Source organism: Empidonax traillii, unplaced genomic scaffold (assembly GCF_003031625.1).
Source record: "Empidonax traillii isolate 1590-97213 ecotype Southwest subspecies unplaced genomic scaffold, ASM303162v1 scaffold64:size1360303, whole genome shotgun sequence".
Taxonomy (NCBI): Eukaryota; Metazoa; Chordata; class Aves; order Passeriformes; family Tyrannidae; genus Empidonax; species Empidonax traillii.
In genome coordinates, this window is record NW_020955257.1 from 134,987 (window position 1) to 152,412 (window position 17,426).

Genomic DNA, 17,426 nt, shown 5'->3' on the forward strand with positions numbered 1-17,426 from the left:
CTTCTCTAGTTCCTCTGCTCTCATTGATAGCCTTGAGTGGGACAGCAGGCTTACTTGAGTGCTTATGGTGGTTTAGATTGTCCATGCTAGTTACAGATGAACAGTTGTGATGGGCTAATATTAGGGTGTTTTCCTTTCACACTGACCTGATTAATGAGAAAATAAATGAGTTGGTGCTCTTTCTGGGGAGAATTGCTAACTTTTGTTTTGAGATTATCTTTCTCTTCTGTCAGGAGAGAACTCATAGACCTAATAATTTTAATGGAGATTGACCATGATTAAAATAATTTTGAAGCCTGCCATTATTTGTCACATTTAGCCTATACTTTTCCTTACAACCATGTCTTCCAGGTTTTTAAGCCAGCAGGTTCTTTGATTGTGTGAGCAGCATGTGCAATAGGTGAAATACACTTGTGTGTATTACATGTATTGTGAAGCTGTGATCTCAATAATCAGACAAGATGTTACTGTACACTTCTTAAAAGTACATATGTAATGCCATTTTAAAGTGTATCATCTTGGAATATTTGTCTTTGTTAAAATATATTCAATGAGAGAGCAGGCTCTAAGAACTCTAAAATAGTGTTGTATATTTGACTTCTCTCTATAATTTTTTTAAGTTGATGCCTTTTCTCTTGAACTATGTGAAAAATATTTTAAGCTGTTGTGCAGGAAAAGATAGTTAAATGACTTTTTGCAGAAAACAGAAAAAAGTGCAAAAACTGCTATTTTTTAAAAATTAATTACATTTTTATTTCATTTTTTAATGACAAATACCTTCTAACTTTATAATTTATGTAACAGTCTGTAAAATACCTTTATGTGCAAGTGCTTATAGGTGACAGATCTACTGATCTAAAAGTTTACACAAAACAATCTGGAATAGTCTGCAGTTTGTATAAAATTGGTGTTTGCAATTTTTACTAAACTACACTGTTAAAAAAGAATAGTAGGAAAATAAAAACTGACTTTGGTTCAGAAACTAGCTCTTATAATTTAAAACCACAAACTCTGTTTTAAACTCATACTACAAGAGGTCCTAATGGACGTATCAGTTGTTTTCATCCTTTGACTAAAGTACATGGTGATGGGTCACACAGGAGGTGCTGTGGGACATGGATGGGTGTTTCTCTGGAAGAACCAGGGTTTAGGGGAAATGGTGACTGTCTGGAGTCATGGGGTGTATTTTGCCTGTGTCTGCAGATCCGTCATTTCTCTGCTGTGCTTGCCAAGAGGGTGTGTGTTCTTGTGGAGTGATGTGTAATCCTCTCCACCAGAACATGGAAGCACGACTTCAAGAAGTTTTTAACCTTTAAAAAAAAAAAAAGTGTGTTGCCTATCCAAAGTTAAATGGTTGCACGTGGGAGAAAAATGCTCAAATGTTTTCTTCAAAGTCTGAAGCTAAAATGGAGAATAAAGTGTAACTGGGGAGAAGTTAAGCTGATGATGATCTGTTAGGTTTCCTCTTGCAGCTGGAAAGGTTGAGAATAAACACATTGATTTAAAAGTGGTTTGTGGATATGGCTTGTTGTTTTTTGATTTATTTTTTAAATGTTAAATACTGATGGAGAGTCCTGCATGAGCACGTGGGCAACGGGAGCATTTCTGTAAAAGCTCTTCAGTGTTATAATCCGAGTTTCTGCTTCAGTGGGAGTGACTGGATACTTTAGTGAGGATGAAACTTAGTCGTGAAGGATATAAATTCCTCTTAATATAGTGGATTTTAATTCAGATTCATTAAATTAATCTCTAGGAGCAAGGGATGACTTCTGTGTCTCTACAGCTCCTGACATAAGGGTGGTCTATTTTCTGTGTGAACACTTAGGTTCAGTGTAATAAAACAGATAATAATAATAAGCTCATATGCTGTCTTCTAATGCTGAAGCAGAGTTGTGAAGATATTAGGGAAAACCATGAGCATGTGTGTGTCTCAGAGTATGGATGGGTCTTGGGAATGTTGAAAGTAGAGGGAGAGCTCAGTCTGTGTTATGGCTCCTGTAGACTTCTCTGAGCTGCAATGCTGGGAGCTCCCTACCTAATATCAAATAATCTTAACCACTGGCTGAAGAACTAGAGGATAATGAAAAGGGGAGTCAAATGAGATGTCATTTCTGGATCCCTGGTGGAAGAGCATGCAGTGCTCCTTAAAAGTACAGCTGGAAGCAGCCTAACAAAGCAAGAATTCAACTATAAAGTGGAGGTCTTAGTTTCAGCCAATGTTGCTGAATTTTTCCTGTTTCTGTAAGGGCCCAAGGTTGAGTCTTCAAGAAGTTCATTAATATCCTATCCAGACACATTCATAGTCAGATGCAGAGCTCAACACAGCAAGGCCATTTTGGGAGTTCTGAAGACTGCCTGTATCAGACACACAACAAGCCTAGTCTTGCTATGCTGGTGATACAGTCATTCTGCATGTCATGATGTGCACAAGGAGATCAGATAGGCTTAGTGTCAGATCTATTGTGCATTACCTTCCTGCCATTTTTCAAAGCATAGGTATTGTCATTAAAGTATGAACTTGCTTGAACTTCTCTTTAAATTCACAAGCATCTCACCGATGTAAATTACTGTGAGATGGCCAAATCCTTTTCTTATGAATGTCAGAGCCATGCTGAGTTTGACATTTTGTTGGGAAATCTCAGGCTTTTACTTGGCAGTGTAGCATAAAGGTATAGTTCCTGCCCAACAACAGTGCTTGCATTACTGAGAAGAATGGATCTCTGCATTGACAGGTTTTCGTTCTGCTTTTGCTTTCCATGCATCACTTATCTAGCCTACTTTCTGAAAATATGCAGTTTATTGGGCATCGTTAACACTTTGAAACTGTGTTGCAAGTTTATGCATGTGAGCTAAAAATTACAGTGTCTTATGGGCAAACAAAATTGTCCATACCCATCATAATTCATACTGTTTGTACCTTAGAGAGCTCTGGAATTATAAGAGAAAATGGAAAGAGAAGGAAAAGAAAATACGAAATTGAGGAGCACAGGCATCAGATATTAAATCTTCAAGTTCTGCCCTGCCATGGTACACCAAAGTCCAGTAAAAATCTGTGCAAATGCCAAAGAAAGGCTTTCTGAATCCTGGGCTGTTTCATGCTGATGCTCCGGCCTCGTGCAGACAGCCCTCTTTGGAAGCAAGGCGGGCGTGTGTGCTGGCAATGGCAAAGGCACTGCAGAGCAAACTCGTTGTGGTGACTGACGCTTTTCTTCTTTGTTGCTCCCATATGGATGCAGAGACACAAGTATTTAGTGTTTGCTCTGTTAAACATACTACTGAAAGCAAACAGGTGATACAGAAATCATTGGGAGCGTTCAGAAACTGTGGAGGCAGTGTAAAAGAGAAATTAAATGAGGGTAAACTCTGAAACAAGTAAATATCACGAGTGGATAGGTTTTAATTGAAGCACAGGTACCTAATATAAATGGAGAAGTTTTAGGAAGTGATAGCATTAAAATATTTTCTTGCACATGGATAGATATTAGACCTGCTTTTGCAAAATCTTGTAATGATCAAAAAAGTCAGTGCAGGTTTGAATTCTGAGATTATATATATATATCCATATACATATATACAAATATGTATTTTAAACTGAACAGGTTTTTCATCAGAAAACCATAATCTGTTGAAGAAGTGGCATTTTAATAGGTATGTAGTAGAAGAGAGAGAAGTTCTTTTGGAAAAGTTTCCATATATCTAAGGTTATTTCCTGATGGTCATGACGTACTACTGTGCTATGATAAATTAGGGTTAAGGTCCTTGATCTGGCTTCCTCTTGCAATTCATGCTCCTTAAGCGAATACTTAAGAGAATAAGGAGCTTCTAGACCTGATTCGTAATGTGTAAATTATTTACTGGAAGAGGAATACAGAGCTGGGTCCTCTTCATTCTGTGTGAGTGTGGCTGTAGGCAGCACCTCTGCCTCTTTATGTGTTAATGAAGACTGGAACAACTCTTGTAAAATAAACAGAGATCACTACATCCACACTATCCTGGGAATCACATGAAATACATAAAACTGGAAGATAGGGAGATGACAGATAATGCTTTCAGTGTGGATCCTCTAATTATTGGCTCTCCTTTTCTGTGAGAAATATAATCTAAAGGGTTTACTCTTGGTTTGGTTCAGAATACAATCTTTCTTTTAGTTCTGGGATTCAACATGTTGTCTGCCTTTTCTGTCTTCCACATTTGATTGGAGCTCTGAATTTCTCACCAACTTTATTAATATTTTGTGGGTGTTTTGAATGAAATATAACTTTGTTTTTTTAATCCTGAGTACTGCAGTGGTCAGGAGGATGCTTTGTTTGAGTTTTGGTGACAGTGTGCATATAAAAGTGGGTTTTTTTCCCCCTTTTCCTCAGCCTAGCGTGAGGTGACAATGGAAAGTTTCTTTTCCTCTTGCTGCTAACAATCCACATGTTGATGCCTGATAGGAAAAATAATGCTCTCAAGGATACCATACTTTTCATATGTATACACTGTGGGTTATCTCTGGCTTGAGAGTTTTGTTTGTTTTTAAACGCGGGCCAAGTCAAACCCTGCGGTTTAGCAGCAGTGTGTATTGAACGTACTGCCATAACAGGAGAGAAGTCTTATTCCATGATTCCTTCCTTAGTAGTATCCTGGTCCCTTGTGGCTTGTTTGCTCAGTGGATATGAGATATCTGTGAACTTTTTTTTGGTAAGAACCTTTTAAAAGCTCTGAATTACCTGAAGCAAAGGTTATACATGTGCAAATACAGTGTTGTTATTCTAAGCCTCGGGGATATTATTGCTCTACAACATATAAGGAGGCTAACAGAAGTGGCTGTTTCATAATGTACTGGGTACTGTTTGTTACTTTACAACTGTAAAACTTGATTTGCTTGTCAGTCTAAGCAGACCTACTACACAGTAAACAATCCATACAGTAAATCAAGGTGTCCTGCACTCATAATGTGTTCAGCTAGGAGAATATGTGCTGAATATCCCCACTATAAATCGCAAGACAGAATCACAGAAGAGCAATTAGTCAACTTGAGGGTATTTTTCCATTTATGTTACCCTTGAAAGTAAATAGTTATTTTCCATTTCTTTATCATTGTAGGTTATAACAAGATCTATTGGCTTGTGATTTATCAGGAGCCAGTAACTTTTCATGTTGTTGATACTTTCACATTTCTAATTGTACTCCTGTAGAACAGAAAACCAAGATAAGATTTTTTTTTTTTTTCTTCCTCCATCCCCATTTCCCTTCTTTTCACAGAATATCTCCATGCATAACACAGTTGGAGGAGCAATGGCAGGACCTGGATCTCACCAGCTGACAAACACAAGAATGCCAAACCACGACACCAGCGTTGTGATTCAACAAGCCATGCCATCTCCACAGTCCAGTTCTGTCATTACACAAGCACCTTCCACGAATCGACAGATTGGGTGAGTCCATTTCTGTTTTCTCATTTCTCCCATTCTCTGGCTCCAGCAGCTGCATGTAGGTCCAGATGTTGTCCTCATGGTTCTCAAAGTTCAGCTACATGCAGGACCAGATGTTGTTCTTGTGGTTTTTGAGGTTACAGTGTTTGCACTTGACCCTGCCAGCATGCAGCAAGGATCCCTGCAACCTATGTTGCAGACTGTGCAGGAATAGCCAGGTTATTCCAGACCTAACACTCTGGTTCAAAAAGGTTAGAATGCTGTACTTGCTGGGAAGTCTGCTTTCTCCATCCATTTTTTTGGTTTTATCTTCTTATGTTCAAAGTTCATGTTGTTTATCTAACTGCTCCGGAAAGCAAAAGTGTTTGTGAAGCTGATCCTTTCACTTCCTTCAGTCAGAATTTGGGGTGCTCTGTGGGATAGGGCTATTTCCTATGTACTCTGTTTAGTTAAGGAATGCTAGAAGACAAAAAGATCGTAAAAATAAATGGAGTTTGGCACAGTGATCTCTGTGAACAGTTGCTCAATTTCTGATGATGGATCCATATTTATTACCATAAATTGACACCATGGGTACCTATTGTATTGGTTTGACTGCCAACTGTGTGCTCATGTTTGGAAACCTGTGTGAACAAAACCATCCATGTTTTGTACACTTGGTTACTTCCAGTAAGCATGAGGTCCTCACAAGGCACAATAACTTGTTTTTAATTCTTCAGAAACTGCCCAGATGGTTTGAGGTTACAGTTCTTCATCACACAACTAAGAATTTGGGAGGTTTTATGCATGAAAAAGTGTAGATAAAAAGATATGTTGGTGGACTAAGAAAGAAGAAGCAGTCTAGATTCATTATCTGCCATTTATAATTTGTTCACATCCATTCTATGGTAAGGGCAAACACAGTCTCTGTCCCAGTCGTTGTCTAAATAATTGATGATCAGCTTGCAGTCTCTTCAGAGTAAAACTGAAAAGTGAAATTCTGGCATTGAAAACTCAAAATTCAGTTATTCTTGTATTTTCTGTCAAGATTCTTGGTGGCTGGGGGAGGATGTAGGCCACAGGCTCTGTATATCCCAGTGCGATGGTAGCAGGGATGGCCCAGCCATGCACAGAACATGGATTCCATCTGCTACTCCAGTTTTGTTCTCCTAGCCAAGCTCCTCTATTTTCTTTTTTACCACTCTTTCAGGATTTGATTCTTAATGCATAAGTCTGACAGGATGGATCAGCTAAACGTATTTGATAGATATGCCTTTCTATACATTACATATTGACAAAACACAGTATTCACTAAGATTTCGTGTGCAGTACAATTTACCTATGAATCCTAGAAAGGATTTGTCTTATATATGTCCCATTCTGTTCATGGACAGGGAGTTGGGAGAGAGGGAGGGAAGAAGAAACAGCTTCTTTTACAGTTTTAGAAAGAAAAACATTAACTAATGCCATTATTTGCATTAAAGATGATTAAGCTCCTATTCAAATCATGACTTAATAGGTCTAGTGATAATTATAATCCTAATTAAAAACATTAAAAAAACCCAAACAAATTTTAATACTCAGTGGTGAGGTGTTTTATGTGGGACTGTACTTGGCTTCCAAACAATTGTTTCTGTATAATGAGAAAAAAACTGCATGTGGTTTTGCAAGACCCTGTCAGTCAGGTTTTAAGTTTGTGTTGGTTTTGTGCCATGGTGATTAGAATCTCCAAAGTTGGAGGGATTGAGGATAAAAAAGCCTTTTCCTAGTCAGTGATGTGTCTCATTTGGGAAATTTTGTCATGACATATCTTAATTCTTCCCTGTGACTGAAACACACAAACGTTTCCTGAGTCTAAAGCTGCTTTATTGGGAGGCAATTGTCAAGCGTTTTAGTCTCTGTGTGAGTTGGTGTGTGAATGAGACTTATGGTGTGACCTCCAGCGTACTCTGTTCCCTGTTCTTCCCTCTTCCTAGGAGGTTTTGTTTTTTGTTCATGGTGTGTCCTAGGAGATAATTGCTGCATTTTCGACTTCATTTATTTGCCAAAGTGTTGAGCATCCTTGTTTGTCTTCTTTTCCTTCAGTCTTTTCTCTGTGGTGTCTGTTTTATTTATTCAAAGAGAATACCTTGTCATTTCCATTTATTTTCATCTTAACCTTCCAAATGTGCTAAGAATTATATCTAAGACTCACTCATGAGGAATACAGACTGGACTATGGTTTTGGTATTAGAGAACTGAAGAAAAATCCAGATGGATTCAGAAAATATTTGAGCTCTTCAAAGTTTGCTGGTTTTGATTTGGCCTTATGAAGTTGAGATGGTTCATCTCTTTAACAAGCCCAAATTCTGAAGTGCTCTAATCAGTGGGTTTTGGTTGGGTTCCCCTTTTTTTAAATCATCTGAAGCTGCCCCAAAGGACAGATGAGACCTTACTATGAAGAATTGCGCCAGGAAATACACTTTTTAATTAGCAATAAAACCCGCAGAGAGCAACTGGGTAAAACTCTCATTGAGTTCTGTAAGAACAGGATCAAGCCCTAAAGGTTATATAGAACCATCTTGTAGCAATATTCTGATTTTTATCACAACCACAAATATTTTAGTGTCAGACTATGGCCAAGCCACCTGCAAATGTTTATGATGGCCTTACTCCAACGAAAACAGGGAACAGCAATGAAAGTCTTCATTTAGCCCCTGTTCATAGGCTGGGCTCTAGTAACAGAGAATGGGACCCACCTGTGCCCGCACACAGCTCGTTTCATGGTGAGGAGTGGGCGAGTTTATAGCAGCTGACATTCCCAAGGGATGCAAGTTTTCCCTACTTTTCATCTCTCCTCTTTCTCCTCCTTCTCCCTCCATCCCTCTCCCCTCTTCTCTCCATGCCTCTCTTTTTTCCTCTTCCCTACTCTGGGGACTTGCATATAAAATGAGATATTGACACAGTGCATGACAGAATGAGCATTGTTGGGCAAGCCTTACTGGTACAGCGTATATACACACATTGTTTCAGGTATTAAGCTTCAGCTACTACTGAACAGGCGTCCAGCTGGATTAATCAAAAAAAGAGAAGAGCATGAAGGTTATTAACTTTAAAAACAAGACAGAGTACAGTCCTACTTTCCTCTTACCACGTGCATTTTGTTGAGAACAAACAGCAACTTTAGCATTACAGCAAAATGGCAGCTTGGTATAAAGGTCCCAGACAGTATTTATTTGGTAAGGAAGTCTTTAACCTCCTTGCCATCCCTCCTCCCTCCCTGCCAAGGCTTCAGCATGTGGGAGGAATGCTGTAACTAGTAACTACTTGTGCTGATGAAAAATCAGTTGAGGAACACTTAGCAGTGAAGGGTGTCTTTGGCTGATTAATAGCACATCATTTTGAGATAAGATACATGGAGGGAAAGCAGTAAGGCATATGGAAGAAGGGAAGAAAAAATGATATAAGACATACATTTGTCACAGGTATAGAAAAGCAGATAAGCTGAATCAGCTCAAGATATGGGGCTCTCAACTAAGCTGTACAATAGCAGTGCTTGTCTTCTTTTTAAAAATAACTCCCTTTTTTCTGTGACTGAGTATACTGTGAGTATAATGTGTGAAAATTCTGGTCAGACAAATTGGTCACTACACAGTATGCTGGTTGCTTTATCTGGACATATCTTTTGCTAAGAAAGATGTGTTTTTCAGGCTATCAAATACTGTAGGTAGCTGCAATCTAACAGGTTTCTGGAGAAGCTAATCTCCTTTTGAACTCGTTTTTCAAGCTAGTATTGGACATAACTAGTAATTATTCCATCTTGAAACTCACTGGTACAGCTCTGCAAATGATAGAGAACACGGGAGGATTGAGGGTTGTCACAGATACGGCAAGTTGTTCGCACTGTACTAAATGGAGAGAAAGTCCACTTTCAGTGAACTCAGGCTCCAAAGTGGACATAGAGCATTAACGATGTGATGTAGATTATCCCTTTTTAGTGTTCTAGATCATTTTTAATGAGATAAGGTGGTCTTCTGGGACAGCATCAGAAGGGGAAAATTTCAACCACATTTGGTAAAATGCAAGCAGGTAGGAGACAGCAAATAAAAAAGGGGTTGGAAGATGCCTCTGGTGCCTTGATGTACAGAAGAAGCATGGTACTAGTGAAGAACAGCCTTTCAGTCCCCACATGCAGCATTAATTTTAATATCTATCCATCATCTTTCTCTCTCTTCTCTCTCATGATGCCATATTTCTCTCTGTGGTTCCTGTTTATCATCTTTATATGGGGTTTAATTCTTTTCAGACAAAGGGACACAGGAAATGGAACAGTCAGGAAAACTGCCTTTAATTGAACTAACACAGGTTTGGTGACAACGAAGAGCAGACTCATTGTGTCTGGCCTTGGTGATTTGGAAAATGAAAAAAAAGCTTCTCAGTCTTAAACTCCTCAGTCTTAATTTGGGGCAGAAGGATAGATCATCTCTGTGGCAAGCACAGGATTTTTACGATAGCGCAAGATATCAGACTGCAACTGCTGACTGAGATCTCAGAGTATCCTGCTATCATCCTTTATAGCTTGAGGAAACAGAAAAGACTCCTATAAGAGACAATTATGGGTAGAAACTATTCCATAATGAAGCTAATTTTGGAAGGCACTTGGAATAGGCTGGTGACTGAGAAGGGTCTTTGTACGTACAAAAGAAAGTCTCTTTAAGCTCCTAGTAAGTTAATGGAGTGTGTGGCATTGAAGAGGCCATGGAATGATATGTGTTTATTAAATTCAAGGACTAGATCGTTTTCCTGGAAATCTGGGATAAAAACCTCCATTCCAACTTATGTACTTGAACTGAAGCACCACAGTATGTTTGCTGTGAGTTGAGAAGACGTGCAGTGAGAGATGAAGTATCAAATGACCATTCAGTCACTCGATCAAGTCCATTCCATAGTCTTGGTTGCACAGGATATAAGAACATCAATTAGGTCACTGGAAAGGGAGGAAAAGGGAGTGGTGGGAAGAGAGAGCATCATTTTGTCGACAGTCTCATTGAGAGAGTGTTGTTTTGTCAAAATTTTAATTTTTTCTGTCTTTGTACTCAAAGTTGAGCTTTAATCACTGTTTAATGTTCCTGCTTCTTTTTCTTCTGTTTATGCTAAGATACGTTTTCTGTAGCCCTTCCTACTACCTTGGCAAACCTTAACATGAATCCCATCAAGCCACTTGTGCACAGCCACGAGTCTCTGGGAAGCTCAAGCGAATTACATGGGAAATTATTACAGGAGAGTCTTTCTCAGAAACAAGTTGTCTCATAGCTTACATTTAATAGAGAGCATGATGAGAGAGAAAATGAGATGGATCTTTTCAAGTTGTTTATCCCTTTTAGCAAGCTGCTTCCCAGGTCCACACATTGATCTGCAGATCGAACTATGCTACTGTTTGTGATGTTTAGAAGCTCTGTCTGCTCCCCAGCCTCCTCTGTTTTTCGCATCGGCATGCTCAGGAGCTGCTGACTCAATCTCTCCTGACACTGCTGAGTCAGGAAGAAAAAGAGCAAACTGTGTGTCAGGCACAGCACAAAGGGGTGATTGTTCACAACATCTCTCTTCTATCCTGAGCCGTATACTCACATGCCTTCCAAAAACTCTTTCTTACTGTAAGGTCTAGTTTGGGGCTGGAAAGTACTGACCTATATCAAGGTGATTTTCAGGGGTCTGAAAGTAGGATCATTAGCTAGGTAATAAATAGCCTGTCAACCTGGAATGGAGAGAGCTTAGTGTGTTTCTTATCTGACTTAAGTCAACGGTTACCTGAAATTTATGTGCTTGTTATACATGTTGGGTAAATTTATTAATGAACATAGTATTTTACACTTCATACTTTCTACTTGACAGAATTCCTAAGCTTGTTAGAAATGTTGCTTTCTCACAGTAAGAACACACACATACAAAAAAAAAGTATCAGGGATATTGTGTGATCTACTGGCCACTGACTCTCATTAGGATTGTTGTATTTCATTGCAAAGGGAAACCAGCCCTCTCCCTCCCCTGATGGTTGTTTGAAATAGGCAGCAAAACCACATTCAAGCCAATTCTCATGCAAATTGTTTCTAAGAAATGGATCATGATCTTTCTGTCCTGAAAAGCTTGTCCCACCCAAGAACTATAGGAAAGAAATGTCAGAATAGTGTGCTGCATCCATCACTGTATCTGAACAGAAATACTGAACTTTCATAGGCGTTGGTTGGCACTCACATTAGAGAAAGCCATAAATAGGAGTTAAATGTGTGATATACAGAAACTGAAGAATCTAGCGTTTATTCCTTAATTTTACTGGTTGGTATCTCTTACATAACTCCCATGTATATATATATATATAATACACACTGTATAAATCTTTAAAGGTGTAATCAAAATTTATAGGCAGAGCTTCTGACTTATATGACTCTTTGAACTAAAACAGATGTAAAATCATTTTTGGATAGAAGAGGATCTCGGAGTTGCAGTGGGTTTGATATGACAGATCAAGCTTTCCTAGACCAGAAAAAGCTCATTAGAGCTCTCTCTGCACAACCAAATCACATAGCTGCTCTGTTCTTCATCATGGGTTTGCACTTAACATGCCCTGATGCATGATTCCAGTATGTGTTTTATCCAAGTGTCAGCCTGTTTGACAGGTAACTAAGCCATAGTAAAACTCTAACTCAAACAATATAGATTTGGTTTGTTGTAAGTTTGGTGGTGGTTTTTTTTTTTTTTTTTTTTTTTTTTTTTTTTTTTTTTTTTTTTTTTTTTTTTTTTTTTTTTTTTTTTTTTTTTTTTTTTTTTTTTTTTTTTTTTTTTTTTTTTTTTTTTTTTTTTTTTTTTTTTTTTTTTTTTTTTTTGATTTCTTTCCATTTAAGAGCATAATTCATAGGTTCCAGAGAAAAAGCAAGCTTTGGGGTACTGCCTTACACCATAGCAATTCAGAGAAGGGCTTCAAGGTTTGCTGGGTGTGGCACAATTGCTATAATGAGTGAGTGAACAGGGAAGACCTTTATGTGCAAATAACTCTAATAAAACTTTAGTTGCCCAATGAGAAGTTATGTTTCAATAAGGGAATTGGCACTGATGTACTGAAGAGACAACAAATTGACTTTACATGGTTTGTCTTTCCAGTGGTATTTTTGAATGGTTGGGTTTTCTGTTTGTTTGTTGTTTCATTTTCATAGGTTTTTTGTTTGTTGTTGTTGTTTTTGTATTTTTTTAAGCTGGTACCTGGCTGAAAACCAATCACCATGGTTCAGAGAAAAATGCCTGAGGAAAATTGTAGACTACTGCTAAAGTATATGAATCCTATTTACCACCTGTAAAAGTAGGCCTCCTTATCAACTTATAAGTTGAGTTTCAAAATCAATGGTACAGTATAGTCCCATTTAGGGCAGATATATAGTTCTGTTTATACTTATGGACAGGCCAAATACATATTTGAGAACAAAAGCAGCCCCCCCAAAAAACTCAAATACCAACAATTTAAATCAAGGGCATAGATAAATCTAAGACGACAACATCATGAAAATTAGTTCTTTTAAAAAAATGAAATGAATCTTGATTTAGAAGGAAAAAATAATTTAAATAAATCTGTCATTTTAGAAACCTTTTAACAAAGTTCCACATGGTAAATCAAAAGTTTAAATTCTCTCAGCGTTGTTCAACAAGAAATTGCTGAGTTGAACAAGGAACTGATGGCTAGACAGAACCTGCAGGTAGACTGAGAGCGCAGGAAGAGTGTTCCTTGGAAGAGGGAACAAATTAGAGAGTGTGTTTTAGAAACATTTGCTGCTATGAGCATCTGTATTCTGCCAACAGAGCCGTTTATTCTGAACTCACATAAATGAAGTGGAATTTTGCCAGTAAAAGAAGGGGTTGTGTTACTCCAGTCATAGGATCCAGGTCCTAATTGGTTTATGAAATGAAAGGGGCAATCTTTGAGCTATTACCAGCTTCCTCTGCTGCAAGTGAAGTGAATCGCAGCTGTTCTGATAGGGTCCATAAAACTTGTTGAGGTAATAAAATGTTTGCAGTGAACACTTCTCAAAATGAGTGAAATCCAAATCCCTAGCTTATTTGATGGTATTAAGAGAATTGAATGTACTTCCTGGGCAATTCTGAATATTATGTTACTTTTATCTTGTTCTCTAACTATAGGATCCAGGCTCACTATTGCTGTAAACGTGAGGGCTCAAAGTAATTTTCTTGCTTCTTCTTTAACGCTACAGATTGAAATGCAGTGTGTATACACATACATGTGTGATACAAGAAAAAGTTGTGCTTATTGTTCCTTTTCTAACCTGTCTTGCTTGTGTCTTTATACTGTTCTGTCCCCCAGTCTCTTGCTCTTTTTTTGGTGAGATAAAAAAAAAAAAAAATTGGTTAGCATCAAATGATCCTACAAAGAAATACTTCAGGTGCTCCTTTTGATATTCGTAAGTCTTCTTCAAGCAATTGAGAATTTTCTAGACCTGGTTAGAAATCAGATATGCTGATTCTAACCTCTTAGCAGAGCAGTTGTTCTGAACCATTTTTTCAGTTCATGGTGGTTTTGAGAGTTATTACATCCATCTAATAGTCCCTAAAGATCTCTGACGTGGGTTCAAATCCAACCGGACATCTTTGGTATCATTGTATACACTGAGAAATTCACAATTTTTCTTGAAAACCATTCGGTGTTTGTTTAGAGCTATGCTGTTCTTCTCAGCATTCCCAGCATTAAGTGTTTTTATTTAGGGCTTGAATGACTTTCAACTTCTTTGGTTTTTCTTTCCCCCCCTTCCCGCCCTGTTATAGAAATGTCTGTGATTGCCCAGGCAAAGACAGGGTGATTGCACCTTTGATAGTAAGATCACCTAAAAATAATACAAATAGATATACATAATGAGAAGTTTCTTAGAGAAATGAATTGAGTTTCCAGGTTGGTTAAATCTCAGGTGATTGGCCTTGCAGCTCACACTGCTATGAGCATCCCCTTTCACACTTGTAGCTGGACATTTAGACAACGTATTAGTCCTTGTATGGTGGATGTTGCTTGTCATATCTCAGACAGACTATTGCCTCAGATGTCCAGAGAGTGATCAGCTACTACAGTTCAGCTGAGAAGTGATGCCCTCTGACCCTTTAAGAAGTTTGGAAGCAAGTGCTAGCTACAGTTGAATATCTGGCTTCCTTTTCTGTCATGGTTTCTTATGCGATACGTCTCTGGCCTGGAACATGCAGTAGGGTTGTCCCAGGTATTGCACAGGAGGATGTGTAAGAGATATACATATCTGAATAGTGATGCTCTCCTGGAGCATCAGGGCAGAGCTGCATGGAGAAAGCTTTCCTGACGTACTCATGGCTAAAGCTTGTGTTCTCAGCAAGTGTTTTTGAGCTGTTATTGGAAACTGTCCCTGGTGAGAGGAATGCTGACTTAATGTGTGTGAAGGAACCTCTCTTTGGATATGCTGGACTTCATTATTGATGTGAGTTGTTGATGTAGCTTTTTTGTGCAGCAGATGTAAATGAACATAATGGAAGTGGGCAAAAGGCAGCAGTAGTTTTTAAATATTCAAACAAAAAGTCTTCAACTCAACAGGCTGTTTTGGATGACTGATTCTGATTGAAATACAGCTACAACATTTGAAGACATGAACTGTAGTTGATAATCAAAGGAGATCAAATTTGAACAGATTTCATGTTATTCCTCTCAATTTGTACTTGTTTCAAGTAGTTTTGTTTGTCTGAGGTTACGTGGCACAGGTAGTAAACTAAGTCCAGACTGAAGATATGTAGTCAGTAGATTATATAATCAGAGCCTGTTAATACAGGCACCAAATGCAAGAGTTGCATGAAAATGTTACCTCCTTCCAATTAATTTCCTTTTTAGTCTACTTTAATTTCTTTCTCTGCAGTTTGCTCCAGGCCCACAGAGGAAAGAGACCTAAAGCTTTGTTGAATTGTTTCTGATCTATAGGGAAGTAAAATAGGAAGCAGAATAGTATTTCTACTGTGAAGTAGCAAAGCAAGTTGGAAGAAAGCACTCAGTGAGTTCCCTTTGTGCCATACTAAATGGATGTGGAGAAAGATATGGATTCTGGGCTCCATGACAGGGAATGAAATCCACACTTGCTTCCAAATTTTCCCTTGGCCTCTATACAGTTCTATTGTTCCAATAAGAAATTTGTGACTCAGAGGATTTATTCAAAATCTATATAAAACATAATAGGCAAAGTTCATTCCAGAATCCATCAAGTTAAACTATATTTCTCTGTGGGGAAAGCTGGGGTCCCTTCCAGTCTGGTCTTTTTCTGTACACAGCCTAGTAGCATGGAGCTTTTTGTTGCATGTTAATGCAGCATCAAGGGTTGTGGGGCCCTAACTCTTGTAAAGCAAATGCTAGAAACAATATTGGACTCAAGCAGAACCCATAAATGCAGAGGGAAGAAAAACCCCATATATAAAAGAAAACAGGGGTTGAGAACAAAAGCGCAAAACCACATTTCAAGCCTCAAGGGGAAAAAAAAAATCAATTTTTGTTTTGGAAGAAGCATCCTTGGAAATGTTCAATTTTCCTTATGACCAAGCTGGGAAGCTGTAAGCTGTGTCCTTGAAGAGGGTTTAAATGACTCCAAGACAAAAAACCTATTCTTTGTTACAATAAAACACTGCCACTGAGGTATACATTTCCTTCTTACTCCTCCTCCTTGCCCATTAGACAAACAGGAAAATAGAGACGCCCCTGCCGTGTTTACAGGCCCTGCCTTGTCATTTGCATGGTGGCAGTACAGTTCTTAGCTCTCTGTCCAAAACTGCTTATTGGAAAAAACTGGAAATAATTAAGGGACCTCATTTTTTATTGCTAATATATTCACCAGTGGAAATTACTTGGGAGGACAGTTCTACTGGTACAGAACAATGCTCAGTAATAGAACTGTAGAAAAAAATGACAAAAACAACAGCTTTGGGGAATGGGATGCAAAATATTAGCCTAAAAAATTTTGCTACATTGGCTTTGAAAGGGTTTGTGTGTGTGCCTGTGTGTGTGTGTGTTCCAGTAGGGAAAATAGAATGTAATTTACCAGAACTAGATGACTTCTAATGTTTTTACTTATTACTGATTTACTTACTCAAATAAAACTTATGAATTACAGTGGAAGTTTCAGTTGAGTAATGTTCAATATTGGGTTATGTGATTTTATTACTGAGTCTGCTGAGTGTTCCTTTCTATGGTGTCTTCTTCCAAGAGCTATGGGCACTGTGAATCCTTTTCATGTTACTTTTTCAAAGTCAAGGCTGTGCATTACAAAATCAAGAAAACTATCTATCTAGGCAAAGGGACATTTAGTATTTCAGCACACTGCTCCTCTTCTACCTACATTTCTCCTGAGCTGTCTGCTTAATTCTGCTCCGCTCCCACAAGCTGATAAAGGTCTATGTTACAATTTGGGTCACAGGCTCTGATGTGAGTGTACCTATTGTACAGTGCCTTCCATGCTGATGCTTAGTTACTGATGGGCTTTTCTGGGTGGGAAGCAGCAGTACTGATGTTTCATTCGAGCGAGGCATATGGCACAACACGGTGCAACAGAGAGGAGGATTGATGAGTGAGTGATGAGTCATCAAGGCCATGCAGCATAGGAAAAAAAGGAAAATATCAACAATCTGAAATCAGCTAAAGATCAGAGTCTGAAGATTTCAGACTTTGCTGGAATTTCTATTTAGCTTCTCTGTTACATGGTGTGTTGGATGCATTCTCTGCTGTGACATTTGTGGCAGTGCGAGTCATACATTTGTATGCATGCTCATGCAGGTTTTCTAGGAGACAGGATCACTTATAGTGGCACTTAGGTGCTCTTGTTCCCTCCCGTTCTCTCATTTTGCAGAGTTGCAAGGGCAACAACCTTTCAACATAAGTTGTGACTTTTCTACTCCCAGTTCAGTGGTGGCTCCAGGGTTTAAACTTGCAGCCTCAAAATGAACCAGGCTAAAGGGCTGTTACTGTCAAGAATAAAGCCATGTACTGTAACTGAGGGTAATCAG

The 17,426-nt window shown here is 38.5% G+C and overlaps 1 protein-coding gene and 1 long non-coding RNA gene across 9 annotated transcripts in view; one reads left to right on the forward strand and one right to left on the reverse strand.

Moving 5' to 3' along the window:
- Window positions 1–17,426, forward strand: part of CREB5 (cAMP responsive element binding protein 5) — a 259,092-nt gene that overhangs the window by 77,764 nt on the left and 163,902 nt on the right. For all 7 annotated transcript variants that reach the window (XM_027880057.1, XM_027880051.1, XM_027880052.1 and 4 more), the window contains one exon: window positions 5,248–5,420. In XM_027880057.1, coding sequence (XP_027735858.1) covers window positions 5,248–5,420 — 173 coding nt within the window. The remainder of the gene's footprint in view (window positions 1–5,247; window positions 5,421–17,426) is intronic.
- Window positions 10,693–17,075, reverse strand: LOC114055676. 2 transcript variants are annotated; one of them, XR_003570798.1, is made up of 3 exons: window positions 16,859–17,075; window positions 11,063–11,130; window positions 10,693–10,903 (listed from the first exon to the last, which is right to left on the reverse strand). It is a non-coding gene; the product is annotated as an uncharacterized LOC114055676 (long non-coding RNA). The 2 variants fall into 2 exon arrangements; XR_003570799.1 differs by having other exon boundaries at window positions 10,693–10,906.